At 34.8% G+C, this 20,061-nt stretch overlaps 1 protein-coding gene across 7 annotated transcripts in view; it reads left to right on the plus strand.

Moving 5' to 3' along the window:
- HELZ (helicase with zinc finger) overlaps nucleotides 1-20,061 on the plus strand; it is a 164,561-nt gene that overhangs the window by 100,066 nt on the left and 44,434 nt on the right. For all 7 annotated transcript variants that reach the window (XM_017652794.3, XM_017652797.3, XM_017652796.3 and 4 more), the window contains 5 exons: nucleotides 3,314-3,518; nucleotides 9,469-9,520; nucleotides 10,295-10,485; nucleotides 12,198-12,405; nucleotides 17,216-17,295. In XM_017652794.3, coding sequence (XP_017508283.3) covers nucleotides 3,314-3,518; nucleotides 9,469-9,520; nucleotides 10,295-10,485; nucleotides 12,198-12,405; nucleotides 17,216-17,295 — 736 coding nt within the window. The remainder of the gene's footprint in view (nucleotides 1-3,313; nucleotides 3,519-9,468; nucleotides 9,521-10,294; nucleotides 10,486-12,197; nucleotides 12,406-17,215; nucleotides 17,296-20,061) is intronic.

Below are 20,061 nucleotides of genomic sequence, written 5' to 3' on the forward strand. Positions count from 1 at the left end.
GTGTAGCTGAACAGTCCTGTTGTAAAATATCCCTAATTTCATACTTAAAAAGTAGATTCCCATTCATTTTAGCCATTATTGACAAAAAATTGGGAAAGGGAATATATCAATTTCAAGTTACAAATATATTAAATATTATAATTTGACTTCCCTCCTGAGAATTTTATCTTGTTTACTAGTCAGTGAAAGTGTATTCGGTTAGAATAGTGCTGTGATAATTTACCATTTTTCTATATATTTGATGGTTTGTTTAGAATTGAATAGATTAAAACACATATATGAAATAGAGTGACATGTATTGAAGACAAGTAGAAACCATTGGGGAATAAATAGTCAATAGTCTAGAGCCACATTCGTTTTGGACTCTTCTCATAAATAACTTACAAATAATTTATCAACATAAAATTTTTTTAAAAACCATTATACATTTCTATAGAGTCATATTATACTGTGAATTTTTCATCCCTTCTCTGACATCAATTGTTACTTCCTTAGAGCAAATAGGAGAATAATCATCCTGCAGCCATGCAGTCAGAGTTTTGCAGGGCTAATTTTTAACTTGAAGCCAGGTCCACTGGTTGCTAATATCTTAATACTCAGCTGGAGTGTGTCAAGGGCTGCAAATTAATTTTATAAGCTAAGGAAAATGTTTTCAGAGAGATAAATATATTGTGTAGGGAGAAAAAGTCATGTGGCCCATAACTCAATGGGAATACTGATTAACTATGTTATATGGATAGTTTAATCATGGCTCTAACTGAAGAGCTCATAGTTTAGGCAAATGGGTATACTTATGCTTTAATCTTTCTGAGTTCTTCAGAAGTTAGTTTAATCTCACAATACAAGTAAACCTGGAGGACTAAATGTGATTCTTAGGTGCTATAACAATGGAGAAGTGAATTTAATATATTTTCAAGTATTAATCAAGTTTTCAAGGAAAAATTGCTGTGTTTTTGGTGCCAGTTTAGAGGCAACCATTACATAATCTTTTTTTGTTGTTGTATTTTAAAGTAAAAATTTTCTATTATCCCAAAATGGATGTAGTGAACTTGTTCCCCACTTACCAAACCAACAAATAATTAATATAATAGCTGCTGTTTACTGACAGCTCTCCCTGTGCCAGGTGCTCGGTTAAGTGCTTTGCACACTTTGCCTCGTTCTGTCGTCTCAACAACCCTGCAGTGTGGGAATTGTATTTGCATTTTAAATGGACAGCCTGGTTCAGAGAGTTTAAATTACTGTGCGAGGTCACATAGCTGTTAAGTGGTCCGCTCAAACAGATGCCAGATTGACTTCAAAACCCAAGCTCTTCTCACTGGGTGACCCTACTTTTCCCAGGAAGTGATGAACATGCATGTATAAATCTGCACTGAACGGGGAGAGGAGAAAGAGGAGTCATACGTTTCTCCAGACTGGTGTGCTTGGAGAGGGTCTTTCTTTGAACTCAATTTCTATGTTAGCAAATTCCACTTAGTGTTTAGTGAGACATATATACTTCACATGTATATAGACCTAAGGACACCAAGTGATTTAGTGTTTTATCAGCGATTCTAGTAGGAAAGTTAACATATAAACAAAACCAAACTCTGTGTTCATGTAGTGATTAAAAGTAAGGTTACATCTTTTGAAATACTTACATTACAATGTAGAGATACCCGCGGGTCCTCTAACCAACATTACTAGAAAAATTCTTAACATAATAATATATTAACATTTTAGGGGGGGGCCTGGGAATTGGTGAGCCTTTAAATAACCACAGTGGTAAATTCTTAACTTCCTATCAGTGGAGCTGAATTTCTCAAGTGATCTTCAGTTATGTGTTCAGAAACACCTCATAATGCCACACATGGTATTTCATTAAAGTATCAGGGAGTTCAGGGGCAGTGTGAATAATCCTTGAAAAAGCCTCACAAAGAGAGAAAAAAGGAATATTTTTAGCTTTAAAACTAAGAATTTTCGAAGGAAAAAATACATTTCTGTGAAAGTTTTGAGGTGAGAAATGAAAGTCTTTTCAATAATAAAATATAATAATAATAATGATACTGTTGGAGCCCTACCTGACACATGAGGAAACTGAGGTACAAAGAAAGGTTAAGTGATTGCCTGAAGTCACACAGTTACTGAATGACTCAGGCATGACTGAAAGCCAAGCAGTCTAGTTCTAGAATCCATGCGCTTGACCACTTTGCTGTATCAGTGGGGCAATCAAAGGACAAGTGAGATTTGAAATGGTAATTTAGGTTACCTTTGGAACTAGTTTGACTTGATTAGCTTATAGCCAGTGTTTTAATGTTACTTCTGAAATAGTGTACTTTTGCTCAAAGGCAAGGCTGTTCTTTGAGATCCCTGGGACCTTTTAGACAAAGACTGTCACCGATATCACGTATCTTTTATAGCATAATAAACATTTTTTGAACCTCATATTAAAGATAGGTATGCATATTTATAATAGTCATTTAAACTTTTTAAACCTTTTAAACTTTAAACCTATAAAAGGTTTATATTTGATATTTATAATATTTGGAGCTGAATTTTCAAACCTTTAGGAATAACTATACAACTGTAACAAGTTTTGAAAATATTTTTCTCCTTTAGTATTTAGTAATTTGATTAGGAAGTAATTAACATTAAAATTAGTGTTCCAACTTGCTGTATTTTCCATAGTTATTTTAACTCTTTTAACTTAGTCAATTAATGTTGTAAGCTGTGCTTGTGGCAGGCACAAGTAAGAGAAAAATATAGGCATAGCTAGGTATTTCCTAAGAATCTTCATGAGGTTTATCTGCTTTTTGGCTCAGATTTATGTCCTGAGTTAGCTTTTCTTAGTCATCCAGCACCAGCTACTTTGGCACCATAATTCAAGTTAGCTTAATTTGTGTGTTTGTGTATGTGTGTGCATGTGTAATGTTTTCATACATATGTGTGTATGAGTAAACCTAGAAGTATAAATCTTCTATAAATAAGTTATCAGTTTTGATGTCTGTACTTACCATGTGGATAACAAAAACCATCATCTAGATTCGTATGGTTAGTTGAGCATTGACCTTACTACTTGCATTGATCAGCCAGAATTAATTGAGAGCATAATTTGTATGTTTCAATATTAGATGTGGCTATAGTTTCAGAATGAATCAAACTTCCCAAGTCTTGTGACCTGATGGAAAAATTGTACCTGAATCACAGTCAGATGAATATTGGACCTGAGGATTTAGGATGGTGGGAGGAAATTCAAAATTATCTTTAGTCGTTTATGTTCATTTCTATGATTTTATTTACTGAAATTATAAACTGATCTTCTGCATCTTTTCTGAAGGAAATTTTGGGAGCGATTTATTGCACTGTGTCATGAAAATAATAGCCTACATGGAATCACTTTTGAGCAGATCAAAGCTCAGCTAGAGGCTTTAGAGCTAAAGAAGACATATGTGTTGAATCCACTGGCACCTGAATTTATCCCACGGGCTCTAAGACTTCAGCATTCAGGAAATATCAACAAATTGCAGCAGTCACCCCCCAAGGTAACGCCTGTTAATGAAATTGAAGAGGTTAAAGGGAGAGAACTGAGTGGAAGTGTAGGAGGTTTATTGGGCAGCAAGTTACCTTAAGTGTTGGAACTGAAGGTTGCATTTGGCAGCAAGCAGTTTCTGCAAGGGACTTGTCTAGTTTGCACATGTAAGTGAAAATACAGTGTGGTGTTTAGTCATGCTTAATGTCATAATCCTCAAAAAGTTTTTCAAGTACCTGATTACTTGTGGTGTCCTTTATATAACTTCCCAGTCCTCTCTACTGATAGACTTCTTTCAGCAAGATATGACTAAAACAAAGCGGTTTAAAAGACTGTTACTCATTAAGAGCATGCCCTTATGTTATTTACAAGGAATAATTTATAATAACAATATTTGTACAAAGAAAATAGTTAAAATCCTTTGTTAATGACCAATTCATTTCAAGTGGTATTTGACACAGTAAGAAAATTTAGCCAACTGCTTGAAGATTACTTTAGTTGATTTTGACCAATATGTGTTTTAAAAGAAGCAGTCCAGTCAGAGGAGAGTAGGAGTAGTTCAAGAGGGAGTGAAGACTGCTTCTACTTTTGAACAATAGTTATTTTGAGCTGAAATAGCTGGTTTATTTGTCAGGGTGCCTGAAAAAAAATGCTTGTACTTATCATCTAGGAAAGAAAACTGTGAGAATGGCATGTTTAGTATTTGTTCTGGGTTTTGGTGTGTTTATAGTCATTAGCATGGTACTGAAGTTACTGACATAAAAGTGTGTCAGTTTCAGGCTTCATTTAAAAAATGTAAAACCTTAGTACAGCACGGAGAATACAGTTAGTGATTCTGTCACATCTTATACATTGACAGATAGTGACTACACTAGAAGCGGTGAGGATTTAATAATATGGGTAACTGTTGAGCCACTGTTGTATAATTGAAAGAGAAGAGAGCTTTCTGTGTTAATATACAATTGTATATTATTAGTTTAATAAAAATGGTATTAATGTGCAATAATGCTTTAGTGATTGGGATTATTAGGGGATTAAGCATTTAGTATAAATCTTCTAGATTTCTAAAGGTTGAAATATTAAATTAATAATCAACTTATTTATCAAACAGTTAACTTTCTTCAATGTGCCAGCTCTTACGGTAGGAGCCAGAGAAGCATGATAAGCAAATCAGCACCTCTCTACGCCGCCTCTTGTGGCAAACGTTGGGGGGTGATAGCCAGCTGGCAGCGTCGAGGCACTTTCCCTCCCAGAGATCTTTCTTAGGAGTCTACTGAGTGGGTGGAGATAGTGAGAGAGATTGGGGAGGCATTTCAAGGGCTAGAATACAAGCTCCATTAGGGCAGATTTTTGCCTCTATTATTTACTGCTCCAGCATCTGTGCCTAGAACATCTGGCTTATCATAGGTGCTTAGAAGTAGCTTTTCGATGAGTAAGTGGAACTTAAGAAAGAGTTCATACAAAAGGCGAGAGGTATGAGAGAACAGGCTCTCCCAAGGAATGGCAGGTAGGTTAGGGTATGTGAGGAGTAGGGAAAGCCAAGTAGAAACTTTAAAATTTTACTGTTTATTTAAAATGTTGCAAAATCATTATTCTCTTTGCACATTCTTAAATAAGTAGAGTAACTACAATAAAGTTACTTAATTGAGAATGTAGCCATCAATGAATGCAGCTAAATTGAAGCCATGATAGTGTATACTGGCCCTAAGCAAGATCCTGCAGTTTGCTTTCTGTTTTTGTTTTGAAGGTGAAGAAAATAGGTGTTGAATCCACTTGCTCTTCCAAAACCATAAACTCCCTGAAGACATAAGTCTTATGCTGTATACTTTTTATGACCCTTAGTGCCTGGCCCCACTCTTTGCACATAGTGGGTGCTCAGTAAGTATCTGATAAGTAGAATAATTGTTAATGCGTTCAGTAAAGGGTAGTGTAGCTTTTTTCTTTCAGTGACAAGATTGTGTAATTAAAGGCCAAAGCAGCCATTTCCACAATTATTTTCAAAACTTCTTAGGAAATCTTCACTGATCCAACAGATACCATCTGTTATTTTTATGTTACTAACACAGTGGTTCACCAAGTTAATTATATACCTGATTATTTCAAATTATTGATTGTACATATATAATAATAACCAACAACTTTAAATAATTGAGGTGTAGTGAATCAAAGGTTATTTTTGCCACCCTATCTCCCTCCTCTCCCCAGTATTTTATTTTACTCCCACTAAATTGTTCTGAGGTTTGAATTTGTTTTGGGGTCCTCTTGTATTTAACTTTCTATTGTGGAAAATTTCAAACATACTAGAGACTAGTATAATGAATTCCCTGTCATCCAGCTTCATTAATTATCAGCTTAATCTTGTTTCATCTACAGCCCTTTCCCCATCCTACTACTACCAGATATTATACATTGGAGAATTTTGAAGCAAATCCCAGATATTTTATTTCATATGCTAGAGTCTTTTGATGAAGGGGAATTTATATCATTGCTAGAAAAGAATATTTCTGAAAACATGATACTAAGCCTTACAATTTCCTCCCAAGTTTCCTTAATGTTTAACCTTTAACACAATTCTGTACATAAATATTAAGAATTAGTACTATTAATGTTAGACTAAGATTTAAAATCCCAGTCAGATTCCATGTAGATAAAAATCATCAGAAGGGGGATGATAGTTAAAAATGCTCCAGTGCCTGCTTTGTCAGGGTTGTGTTTGGCAATAAAATATACTTCTAGCTGTGTAGCAATTAAATTACTTTATTCTCCCTACTAAGAGTCAGTTCTGTGGTAGGGTTTAAGGAAGGTACAGAACGTTAGGGGATCCAAGAGCCTCTAGTCCTAGCTAACCCTTCATTGCTTCACTCTTTCCAGGCAGCATTGATAGCAGAGTGTCTGTTTCATGGGCACCTGCAGAATTAGCAGGTAGAAAAACAATTTGCCTGTCTTCATTCTGCTTACTCCTAGGGCACTTGATGGGAGCAATGTTTGGAAGCTTTGATAAAATGGAACAGATTCATTTGCACACATTATAAAAACTATTCAGAGGATAGATAATATTCAGAAATGGATCCTCTGAAAAGACCATAGCATTATTTTGTGGATTTTAAATTGTGAGTTGTTTTTCACCATTTCTCTTTAGCTGCTTATGTTGTGTCTCACTATCCAGAAATAAGAAAAGATGTAAGCCTTGTGTACCTCAGTAGCCTCAGTGCCCAACCCAGGGGTGGACACAGGGTGGGCCCCCATAAAGATTTATTGAATGAGTAAATGGTAAACAATCAAAGAATGAGTGAAAAAATAAATATTTCAAATAAGTGATTGAGTAATAAGATTGTCCTCAAAAAAATAGATGCTTTGAACTACATTTGCTTTTAAGAACCCCGACATTAATTAGCATTCTACCAAAGGAACACATGCTATCTGAGATTTATTAGCAAAGGTTTGGACTTATCATTATGTAGTGACTTTTATACATAGCTCTAGCTTACTATTACATTATTATTTTGTTTATAAGCTATCAAACACTGCATATTTTGTATAGACACTTAGTGTTCTACAGTCGTAATATGCTAGAGGAGCTTTTTCTGTATTAAACTGTACAGAGTGCTGAATTATGCTTGAAAGGCCCCAAGTTGTCACTCTCTTTTTGCATGACAGGCCCCAAGTTGTTTCTTAATTTACTGTATCACACAGCACCCAGAGTACTGATTTATACTGTCTGGCATGCTTTCAGCTTTACAGTATAGGATTACCCTAGACTATGGTTGGTTCCTCTTTGTATTTGTTTCCTATTGCTGCTTCAACAAATTAGCACAAACTTAGTGACCTAAAACAATACAAATTTATTATCTCATGTTTCTTTGGGTCAGATGTCCAGATTGCCTTGGTTGGTTCTTCAGCTGCAGGTCTCACAAGGCTAGGATCAAGGTGTTGGCGAACTGGGCTCTTATCTAGAGGCTGTGGGAAGAATTTGCTTCTAAGGTCATACACGTTGTTGACAGAATCCAGCTCCTTGTGGTTGTAGGACTAAGATGCCTCCTTGCAGGCTGTCAACTGGCGGCCATTCTTAGCTTCTGGAGGCTTCTCTCCGGTTCTTGCATGTGGCCCCTACATCTCAGAACCAGCAGTGACACCTTGAATCCTCTCCCTTGAAATCTCTCTGACTTCCCTTTCTACCACATCATTTACTTCCTCTCCTGCCACATCTCTTTGACTCCAGCTGGAGAAATTCATCTTCTTTTAGGGCTCAGTGTGATTAGTTTGGGTCCACCCAGATAATTCAGGATAATCTCCTTATTTTTAAGTCCATAACTTTAATTATATCTGCCGAGTCCTTTTGTCACATAACATATTCTTGGGTTCCTGGGGTTAGGGATTGGACATCTTTGGGGGGCCATTCTAACTACCATACTCTTAGGTCTTCACCTGCTATACAGTTGCCTCTGCTTGATGGGTTGGTTATTAGAGGCTGAGTAATCTAAGTGGTTTGTTACCTACTTGGAACTATCTTCTGCCTATGTCACTGACTTTCCTTTCTTCTGTCAGTGTATGTGCCCCTGTCTGCTCTTGTCACTTCTTACGTTTCTGATCTAACTCTTCCCACCGACTTCTGCCATCTCTGCTGCCTGCCATTTTCACCTTTTCACTTTCTGTCTTTTCTTCTACCTGCTTTTCTTGTCACTTCTCTATTCCTCAGAAGTTTGTGTTTTATAGCTAGTGCCAATTGCTGCGAACATTCTCTTTTGGTTAATGGATCAACTGCGATTCTTTTTTGACTACTTTCTCTGACTTTTTAAGAGTCAGGGCTCAGCTACTCTTGCCCACCCGTAACTAGCCAACTGATCACAAGTCTTTGATGTTTAGTGCTGACCTGAATATTTAATGTTGCTGACAGTGAGACAGGAGATAAATGAAGCATCGCTAGGCTTTTGCTTTGGTCAAGAATGAAATTTTCTTCCTGCTATAGACATTATCTCCCCCTTTAGTTTTCAGATGTAATGTACAAACAGCAAATTTGTATGTGTCTAAAAGTTGTATAATGTGTTACTTGTGTTGTAAAATGGCTTTATGGGTTACATTAGCCAGCCAATGGAAAGAGAAAGAAATTTTTTTAAAGCCCAGAAATTTAGAACCATTTTCTCTTCAAGTATTTATGCCCCAAAGTCATCATTTTTAATGGTAGATAGTATACCACCACTACTTGAATCAGCCATTGCTTACTTAATAAATGCTCCATCGATGGACATTTAGGTTAACATTTTATCACATGTATAAATAGTGTTGATAGTGTTGTGATGAACGTCTGGTCCTAAATCCATTATTATTTCATTTGGATAAATTCCTAAAGTGGAATTACTATGTTAAAGTGTACACATATTTTTGATGCTTTTGATATATATTACCAAATAGGTTTCTAGAAAATTTGTACATTTTCTTAAGCAAATTATGATGGTGTGTCGTTTCTTGTTCCTTCAGTAAATTTTACAGTTTAAGATGCCATGAATCATATCAAAATATCATATATCCCAAACTGTACTTACATTCATGTTACTGTTTTAAAGTTTCTCATTCTAAATAACCGAAGACTGATTTTTCCCCTTGACTATCAACTTTCATATTTAATCATTTAATTCACAGAAAATTTCCAGAGAAGCTGCAAAGGAATATAATTTAGGTTTTCATCATTGTGTATTTCTTTTTATACAAATAAAATTCATTAAAAAAAATAAAAATTTTAGAAGTCCATAATTTGAAGCTGAGGAAACTTGAGGCCCAGCACCATGACTTAATGTTTAAAAAGAATGTTGGCTAGAAGAATTCTAATGGTTACTAATTACAGACTCACAGTCTTTACATTTTAATTATTGCTGTATATATTTAATTTGAATAGGATTAGGAAAATGATTATTGTTTTCTAATATTAAATGTATTTAAGTTATTATACATTTTTTTTTTCTGTAAAGGGGAAAAGCCTCCATCATACTCAGAATGATCATTTCCAGAATGATGGAATTGGTAAGTGGAAAAATTAGCCCTTTGAAAACTTGCTTTTATGATATAATATTTACCCCCAATTTTATCAATAGAAAGAGGAGTATGGCGAGAGGGATGGACACATGCACATAGACACACACACACTTTGGAACTCACTTAACTCTTATTCAGCACGTGCAGTCTTGTGAATGCTTTGATATGTCATTTCTGAAAAGGAGTGAGTTTGTAGGTACCTAGGTACATATCTAGAAGTTTTGAGGAAAATCATTTAAGCCTTCTATGCAACATAAGGTTTTGCAACATATTTATATCCTACAAGTGTTGGCTCATACAAATTTCAAGATAAAGTTTAAGTGATTTAAAATGTTGCAGAATCATCTTTTAACATAATAATTCCCTCAGCATCATCTTGTCTGTGGTTGTATTACTAAAGTCAAAACTTTATTCTGAAGAATAGTATATATTTTCCTAGTCTTAGAAGAATGTTTGCTGAGAATGTGTGTATGTGGATGGTTTTCTCTGTTAAAGGACACATCTCCAGCTCCTCAGAAGACATTTAAAATTATGCCAGTTTACAAAAGGAATACTTTGTCTGTAGCAAGCTAATTTTAGGGAACATTATAAAATGGTTATTTTTTAAAAATATGCTTGAGTCTTCCATACTGGTAATTCTTTGATTATAATATAGCTTATGACAAACCTGGGAAATTTATTTTGCTGTTGGATGATTTAAATTATTTCTGTCTAGGTGAATATGTATAGCTGTTAAGTACATCCTTTCTCTTTATTTTTCAGTTCAACCCAATCCTTCCGTACTTATTGGCAATCCTATTAGAGCGTATACTCCTCCGCCCCCTCTTGGACCTCACCCAAATTTGGGGAAATCTCCAAGCCCTGTTCAAAGAATAGATCCTCACACTGGGACAAGTATTCTTTATGTACCTGCCGTCTATGGAGGGAATGTAGTTATGTCGGTGCCTTTACCTGTAAGTGACGTTTGAGATACTTACTATTGAATAAAATAAAATAGCCTTCACTAAATTAGTAACTATCCCAAATAGGGTTCTAGGAACCTCTTTTTTTTTTTTTAACTTTAGTGCCTATAAGCTTCTTTTAAAGCAGCTCTTATCTTTAACCTTCATATTTTGAGATGACCAAAGAAATTTGAATCGTTGCTTACAATGTGATACTGGATTGTCAGTGGCTATGAAGAAATCTATAAATTGGATGTTTTGCCTTTGTATTCCTTTAAAATATTTTTACTGGGGAAAATTGGGCGAAAAGTTAACAGAGCTAGTAAATTGGTCTCTTGTTTTGTAAAGTGATACTTTAATTTTGTTTTTTGCTTTTTTAAAATTCTTGTGTAACTCACTGATCCTTCCTAAGAAATCAGTTGTTTGGAGGAGACAAAAAGGCTTGGATTAGTTTAGCTTTCTTGGATCTAAATTTATCTGAGACCACTGGTACTTAAAAACATTGTTAAGTCCTTTCTAAGACTACAAAGTTTTAAAGGGCTTCCAAATTATGTAAAATATGTTTTTATTTCCTTTAAGATTTTAAAAATAATTTGGCAATTTTGTTAATTTGCTGATATACTGATATTTCCAAATCCAGGAATTTTAGCCTAGAAAAATATTTCATTAAAGACAAGTATTGTAATTTCAGGCAGAGGTGATTATTGCCAAGGATTTTTGATATCCCTGCCCACACCCCAGAAAGGGAAAAATGCCCAGTTGCAAACATTTCTCGGCCATATTGGTTGTGATAGTTCACAATCACGTCAGCCAATGAGAATAACAGTAAGAAATACGTAATTCATGCCCATTCCCCATAGACTTTCAATTTTGGCTGAGTTATTTCTTCCCAGACAGCCTGGCAACATTATACATCATTTGCTTTAAATAGTAAGTCCCTTAGGGTTTATATTTCATTTTACTAGGTCAAAGACACTTTTATTTTACAAGATTTCTAAGAGTCTGCATTTAAAGTTATATTATAATGAAACAATAGGGGTAGCAGCTCAGATGTCTTGTATTTATTCCTTTTATGTTAATATGCAGAAATTATATATTTAGACATACCTAAAGAAAATTTCTGTTTCTATGCTTTAAGAGTTGAATTAATCTAAATCATTAATTAAATTATTGATGTGTTTGAATTCTGCCTACAATAAATGAACATTAAATGATTTGGTTTTTCATGTAAAGTTGGAATACCTGTATTTTGAGTTTGAGTATTTGGACTAAATTCTCTTTTAATTTTTTCCCTGCTCTCTTATTCAATCTGTTAAGCTATATAACTATGCAGTTATGACTTTAAAAGATAATTTTCATGGTAATCTCTGACATTTATATGTTCCTATTGAGGGAAATGATAAAAGACTGTGAAATGATTTAATGCCTCAAGGAATAACTACCAATTTTAAGTCCTCAATTTCTTCCTAACCTGAAAAATGATCAATTTCCCCTTATATGCTACAGATTTAGGGAATCATTTTTGGCTAATTAAGTTAAAAACTTACAAACAAAAAGCATAGTACTAATTCTACCAGTTGTTACTATTAGCATCAACTTTGTAGTTATTCATTTTTTAAAAATTAATATTTCTCTGTGTGTTTGCTTTTTCCTAATCAACAACACTACCAGTATTTTGCCAAGATGTACTTAATGTAATTATCTTATTTCTTACAATAACCTAGGTGCCATGGACAGGATACCAGGGTAGATTTGCAGTTGATCCTCGAATCATTACACACCAGGCAGCGATGGCCTACAATATGAACCTCTTACAGACACATGGACGGGGTTCTCCTATACCTTATGGCCTTGGGCATCATCCACCTGTCAGCATAGGGCAACCACAAAACCAGCATCAGGAGAAGGATCCACATGAGCAAAGTCGAAATGGTGAGTTGCTTTTCTGTTCTCATGTTCCTGAATTGATGGTAAGTCAAGTTGTATCAACATACAAAGTTCCCTCACTAGGAAGAATCTTAACTCATTCATGGATTATAGATCTCTATGAGAAAGAATCTGTTGTAAAAACTATGGATCCTCTCTCCAGAAGGCACAAATGTGTATACAGATACAAAGACTGCATGTAATTTACCACTTACTAGTATTACCAATTTCCTGAAAAAATAATGAATTTTAATATTTACAGTGTTTCAAATGATAGTCATTTAAAATTGAGATAGAAAACCCTTTCGCATTAAACATTTTGTTGATTCAAAATACTTTTGTAACATCAAACATTAATGCTACTGTGGCAATTGTTGATTTAAAATTGTTACTTCTTGTGCAAATCATAGTCTTTTGTCTACTAGAATTATAAAATTATCCACTGTATTTCTAGTCAGGTTTATTGAGGTATAGTTTATGTACAGTAAAATATACCCCTTTAAAATGTTCATATTGGTGTGTGTTTTGACAAATATACAAAGTTGTTATCCAACACCAAAATCAGGATATAGGATATTTCCATTACCTGAAGACGTTCCCTCATATCCCTTTGCAGTCAGTCTCTTCCAACCCCCAAGCCTTGGGCAACTGCTAATATGACTTTTGTGTCTGTACTTTTGTTTTTACTCTAGTATGTCTATATGTGGAATCACAGTGTACATAGTTTTTAGTTTTTTGTGTCTGGCTTTGTTCACTTCGCTTAATGCTGTTGAGATGCATTAATGTTGTCTGTGTCTGCTTGTTCCATTTTACTGTCAGTTAGTATGCCATTATATGAATGTGCCACAATGTTTTTATCTATCAGTCAACTGAGGGACACCCTAGCCTTTTCTGGTTTTTGGCTATTATGAATGAAGTTGCTATAAACATATGTGTGAACATATGTTTTCATTTCTTTTGGGTAAGTACCCAGGAGTGAGATTGTAAGCATATTGTAAATTCATAGTTAACTTGATAAGAAACTGCCATACTATTTTCCAAAGTAGCTAAACCATTTTTCATTTCTACTAGTAATATATGAGATTTCCAGTTGCTCCATATTCTCATTAACCCTTGGTTTGTCAATCTCTTTAATAATGTTATCCTTGCTAGTGGATATCTGATAGTATCTGATGATATTATTAATTTGCATGTTCCTAATGATTAATAATGTTCAATATCTTTTCATTGGGCTTATTTGCCATGTGTATACCTTTGGTGAAGTGTCTATTCATATCTTTTGCCCTTTTGTTGTCTTATTAAGTTATAAGAGTTATTTGTACATTCTTAATTATATTTGTTTTGAAATTAGATATAATTAATTAGATATATGTTTTGAAAATATTTTCTCCCAGGATGTACCTTGCCTTTTCATTTCTGAACAGTACCTGCCTAAAGAGTAGAAGTTTCTATTTTTGATGAAGTCCAGTTTATCCATTTTTTTCCTTTTATGAGTCATATTTTTCATGTTGTGTGTAAAATTTGTTTTACATAATCCAGGATCACAAAGATCATCCGTGTTTTTTTCCTGAAGGTTCATAGTTTTAGCTATTGTATTAGTTCCATTTCGAGTCAATTTTTGTTTATAGTGTGAAGTAAGTATTGAAGGGTTTTGTTATTTTGTTTTGTTTTTGCATATATATGCTCAGTTGTTCTAGCATCATTTGTTGAAAACAGTGCCCTTCCTCCATTAAGTTAATTTGGTGCCTTTGTTGAAAATCACTTGACCACATATATAAAGTCTCTGTTCTGTTCTGTTGATGCATGTCTTGATTACTATAGCTCTATAAAAGTCCTGAAATCAAGTAGTGTAAGTCCTTCAGCTTTGTTGTTCTTTTTCAAAATTCTCTGTTCCAGGTGCTTTGCATTTCCACATACATTTTAGAATCAGCTTGTCAGTTTCTACAAAAAATGCCTGCTGCGATCTTGTTGAATCTGTAGGTCTATTTGTGGAGCATTGACATCTTAACAATATTGAGTCTTTTGATGTATGAACAGGATCTCTCTCTCTCTAAGTTTTTAAATTTCTTTCAGCTTTCTTTTTTTCTTAAGTTTTCAGTATACAACCTTGTACGTATTTTGATAAGGTGAAAGTTTAGATCAATATAGGTATTTACTGTTAAAATTTTCCTCCTCAGTAGTGCATCCCACAAATTTTGATGTTGTGTTTTCATTTCATTTAGTTCAGTGTACTTTCTAATTTCTCTTGGATTATTTAGAAAGGTGAGCTTTAGTTTCCAGTTTTCTAAGGATTGAGGATGGGATTTTCTAAGAATTTTTCTATTACTGATCCCTACTTTAATTCCTTTTTGGTAAGAGAACATATTTTGTATGACTTGAATCCTTTTGAATTTATTGATTTTTTGTTTTTCATGGCTTAGTATATGCTCTACCTTTGTAAATGTTCCATATACACTTGAGAATGGGGTGCTGTATAAGTGTTAATTAGGTCTGATTGGTGGATAGTCTACTATATCCTTTCTGAAAATCTATCTGCTTTAAAAAAAATAAATATTGAGAAGAATATTGAAGTCTCTAGATACAATTGGTATTTGTCTACTTTTCCTTTAAGTTTTGTTTGATTAATTTTAAAGTTCTATTATTATGTACATAAATATTTTAGATTATATGTTTTTGAGTAACTAACTCATTTATTATTATAGAATGACTGTTTTTATCCCTGGTAATATTCTTTGCTCTGAAAGCTATTTTGCTTAATATTAGTGTAGCCACTTTAGCTTTCTTTTGACTATTCAGCATGGTATATCTTTTTTTGACATTTTGCTTTTAATAATATATTTATGTCTTTATATTTAGAGTGCATTTTTTTAGATAGTATATGGTTGACTCTTGATTTTCTTTTAATCTAGTGTATGATCTCTACCTTTTAATTGGGGGTGTTTAGACCATTTATATTTAATGTAGTTATTGATATAGTTATGTTTGATTTTATCATCTTACTATCTGTTCTTAATTTGTCCAATCTGTTTTTTGTACCCCCCCACCCCACCCCATTTTTCCTTTTTCCTGCCTTCTTTTGGATTAGTTGAATATTTCTTATGATTCCATCTTATCTCCTTTATTGGCTTATTAGCTATAACTGTTTGTTATTTTAGTATTGCTTTAGGTTTTATAGTAGACATCTTTAACTTATCATAGTCTACTTGCCAATTTATATTTTACCACTTCAAGAACCTTACAGTGTTTTAGTTTTTCATCTCCTGGCCTTTATGATATTGTTATCATGCATTTTATACTTCAGTATAGAGAGTTTTAAATAATAAGAAAAATAATCTTTTGTATATATCCATGTAGTTAGCATTTCTAATGATCTATTTCTTTCTGTATATTCATGTTTCCATCTGATAGAATTTTCTTTTCTGCCTGAAGGATTTCTTTTAACATTCCTGTAGTCCAGGTCTGTTGATAAATTCCTTAAGCACTTCTATGTCTGAAAATGTTTTTATTTCACCTTCACTTTTGAAAGATATTTTTTGCAGTGTATAGAATTCTTAGTTGACAGTTTTTATCTTTCAGTACTGTAATGATGTTGCTCTACTGTTTTCTTGCTGACATTGTTCCCAGTGAGAAATCTGATGTCATTCTTATCTTTGTTGTTCTGTATATAATGTGCCTCTTTTTCCTTCTGACTTCCTTAAAGAGTTTCTTTTTATACCTGTTTTAGTAATTTGGTTGTAGTATTTCTTGGTGCATTTTTCTGTATGGTTCTTGTGTTGGGGCTTGTTGAACTTTTTGGATCTGTGGATTTACACTTTTCATCAAGTTTGGAAATTTTTTACCTGTATTTCCTCAGATTTTTTTCTGTTTCACCTCTTCCTCTTTTCAGGAATTCTAACCACCCATATATTAGGCTGCTTAAAGTTTCCCCACAGTGCACAGATATGATTTTCTATTTTTTTAAATTCTTTTTTCTTTTTGTTATGAGAATTGCTATGCCTTCTAAGTTTTTTCTTTGCAATGTTTTATCTGCTGCTAGTTCTATCTAGTGTATTTTTCAACTTAGACATTGTAGTTTTCACTTCTTGCAGTTTAGTAGTAAGGTTGTTATGAAAATTCATTGTACAAAGTTCCAGTGGCATTCTTAAAAGGATGTTTTTGAACAAGAACCCAAATCAAAGTGTCTATCAAGGAATTTAAAATATCCAGCAGTTAATACTATAGATTAAAAGCCCTTCACAGGCATGAAATAGGATTATTTAAGTCTATCATAATTGTGATTTCTTAACGTTAATTTTGCTTCCTCTATTCATCACCCACTTATATTCAGTTTGATACCTATTACTTTTAAATAGTATAACTACATTCTTTCAGAATATCTTTATTTAGTTTATATTCCTTTACTAACTTTAATCGACATATTTGGAATTTTGCTTAGTTGCATTTGTAATTGGTCAAAGCATCAAGCCTGTAGAAATATGCAAGAGTGCTAAGGCCTTTTCTGTGTCTAGTTTAAGAAAATGAGGCTGTAAATTCCTGGAGAGTGGGAAATTATCTTTGGGATTATTGGATATTTTAAGGTTATGTCCTTAGGAAGCTTTTATATTTCAGTGAGGTTTGCTTCATTTATAAATTTTCCTTCTTGTAGAGAAACTGCTACTCTGAAAATTTAAGAACAAAACTTAAGTAGTAGTATACATTATTAATAGTGGGTGAAAAAAGTGTTAAATATTCTACATCTGTGTCTAATATTGGATGGTCATTGGAAATGTAATATCCATTGCAGACAATTTATAAGAATTTTAAAATATTTTCTTAGGTAAAAGTGAAACAAATAACCCTGGACCTGAGATTAATAAAATTCGAACACCAGAGAAAAAGCCTCCAGAATCAAAACAGGTACGCTGCCTAATACAGTGAATTCAATGTTTTAATGAATTTAGTCTGGTTGATCATCTTGGAATCTTGGTGTTTTTAAGAAAATGACCTGCTCTTCAGTGTCTGTCTTTGACATCTGTTGTCTCACGTGGCCCTGGGGGCTCTTGTTGCCCTTCCTCCCTTCGCCTTCCCTTTGGCTCGGTCATTTCATTCATCAGCATGCTTTTCCCAAATTGTGTTATTCTGTGAAAGGCTTGCATTTAGATACTTTCCATGATTAAGTAGCAAATGAGGACACAGCTATAGATGTATCATTGAAAATTGTCTCAGAATGGGAAGCGCTGTTCCAGTAAAGAAGGAAGACTTAACTTCTTAACTTCAAGTCCCTCGCCTTGTTCTCTCATACCCACAGCACAAATCCTTGATTCTTTATATACTGGTTCGTCTACTTTCTCTGCTTCTGTGCTTTTGAACCAGTTAGGGAAAATCAAATCGTTGGTTGAATTAGTGCTACTAGAGATTAATGTCTTCTAATCTCAGGGAACCCACGGAGCACCTCTTCATTTTTTTTATGTGTACCTACCTCTCTTTGCTTAATTTTCTCAGCAGTTCTTTTCATGCTTCATTACTTCCCACCTTCTTTTATCCTTATGGTCAGGGGATGACTTTGCCTTAGACTTATGTCATCAGGATTTCACCCTGTTACCCTAAAACCTTAGACTTGTCACTTTTCTGTATCCTTGAATATCCTTACTTCCTTAAGACAGATAAGGGTCTGGTGGAAGAATTCCAGTCTCAGAGGAAGAGTTTCCATTAAGACTAATTTCTCCTCTTCTGGTCACCTCACAGACCTTATCCCTTCTCCTACTTGATCCTTAGTTCCTTTCCAGCTCCCAGTTCTTCCTCCTCAAACAGTAAGTAAGTTGGTGGATAGACTGTTCTGAAAAGACACTTTCTTTGGCCTTCATCTCCTTTATAGCTACTGCTTAATTTCTCCTTTCCACTTCATCTCTTATATGCCCCTTAACCAGAATAGTCTAGTATTAGACCTGAATATGTCACTGAAACTGTTAAATTTCCAAGTGACGAAATCTTACGAACACACTTCAGTTTAGTCTGACTTGGCTTTTCTTTGGTGTTTGGCACTACTTTCTACTTCTTTCTTCTTGGCCACCATGTTTCTTTTGGTTTCCTCGACACACATTTCTAGTTTTCACAGCTCTTGCTAATATGACCTTCTGTCTCTTTTGTAAGTTCCTGTCCACCCCCTTCCCATCTGTCCCTAGTCCTTAAGTTGGGGTTTCCGGGGTTCTATCACTGCCCTACACCTCTCTTTGCATTCTTTCTTTCTTACTATAAACGGGTCCAATTCCATGAATTTAAATACCTGCTCCATGATGATGACTACCGAATCCAGCCTCTGCCTTGCTTTAAGCAGCTGTGCTGTATATTCAGTTACTTATGTCCCCGAGCAGCTCTGACACACAGTTTCTGCAACTAGAAAGACTCAGTACCCACTGGCGGAGTTGCAGTGCAAATGAAGCAGCTGGGGAAACTCCTGATGGAGTAAGAGGGGCGCTGCAGTGAAAGTAGAAGTCTTTGTGTTTTGAAAGAGGTGCCGAGAGAGAACAAACGGTACCTTAGGATGGTACAGCAGCAGCTGTAGTCAGAGGCCGCTTAGGACAAAACCAACCACAAGAAGTCTTAAGTGCTATCAGAGCAACTGAAGCCAAGATAGCTAAGTGTCTCTCATGTCTTTGCTTTTAAATTTCTGTTATGATCTTTCCCTGTTAGGAGACTCAGCAACCTGATAGACATGTTTCATTTTTTTTCCCATCTTGGTGCTTTGTCCTGGGGTCTAGGGGAAAAAATATTCCTAGCTCTCCATGAGTCAGTACCTCAGTATTAAGAGGAAAGTGAGGAGATAATCTAATTCTGATAATAGTAGACTTAGACACCTTCAGACCTTCCAGCCCTCTATCCTGCTTTGCCCACTCTAGTATCATAGAGTAGCACAGTCTTTCCAAGTTTCTATGGTGCTGGCCTGGCCTCCTGCCCATGTCAAAGTGAAGGAGGCAGTTAAAACAACAGCTTACTCACAACCTTGACATCTAATCATGGTCTCCCTTATGTGATCAGAGGAATGCATGTCAACCGTATCTTCTGGGAAAAAAGTATACCCCACCTGAATGTAGCTTAAGAAGATGAAGATTTATGGGAGAAAATGTTTGTTGATGAAGAACCTTAATCCGGTTCAGAGATATTTGAAGAGCAGGCACTGTAGCTGCTTGGGGGCAGAGTTGTCATCTGCTTCTCATTTACTTTTCTAGACAATTTATATACACCCAGTGATCTTAAGGACCGTGTTGGCTAGATTCAATGGCAGTCCATCTAAGCTAGTGATTAGAGATGAGAATGCATCTCGAGGGATGCATCTTGAGGGATGATTGGCACAAAACTACCGCTTACTGCAATAGCCTGGTCACCAGGGGTACCTCAGCTCCATTTCAGGAGCAAGCTACTTGTTTGTTCTGTGTTCTTGGGAGGGGTCAGTTCCATGTCTAACTTGAGAGCCTTTGGTGAAGCAAAGTACTCTGCAGTCCTCAGTAACTATTTCAGCATTGAAGCTTGTAAGGAGACTGATACACCAAAGCAGCTCGCTGAGTGTTTTAACAGATACAGAAAAGAAAAATAGCCTCTTTCCACTGGATATTTCATTTTTAACATTGTCACCACTTATGTTTCAAACTTGTATTTCAAAAGGATGTTAGCATTCTTTAGCTTACA

Source organism: Manis javanica, chromosome 4 (assembly GCF_040802235.1).
Source record: "Manis javanica isolate MJ-LG chromosome 4, MJ_LKY, whole genome shotgun sequence".
Classification (NCBI taxonomy): Eukaryota; Metazoa; Chordata; class Mammalia; order Pholidota; family Manidae; genus Manis; species Manis javanica.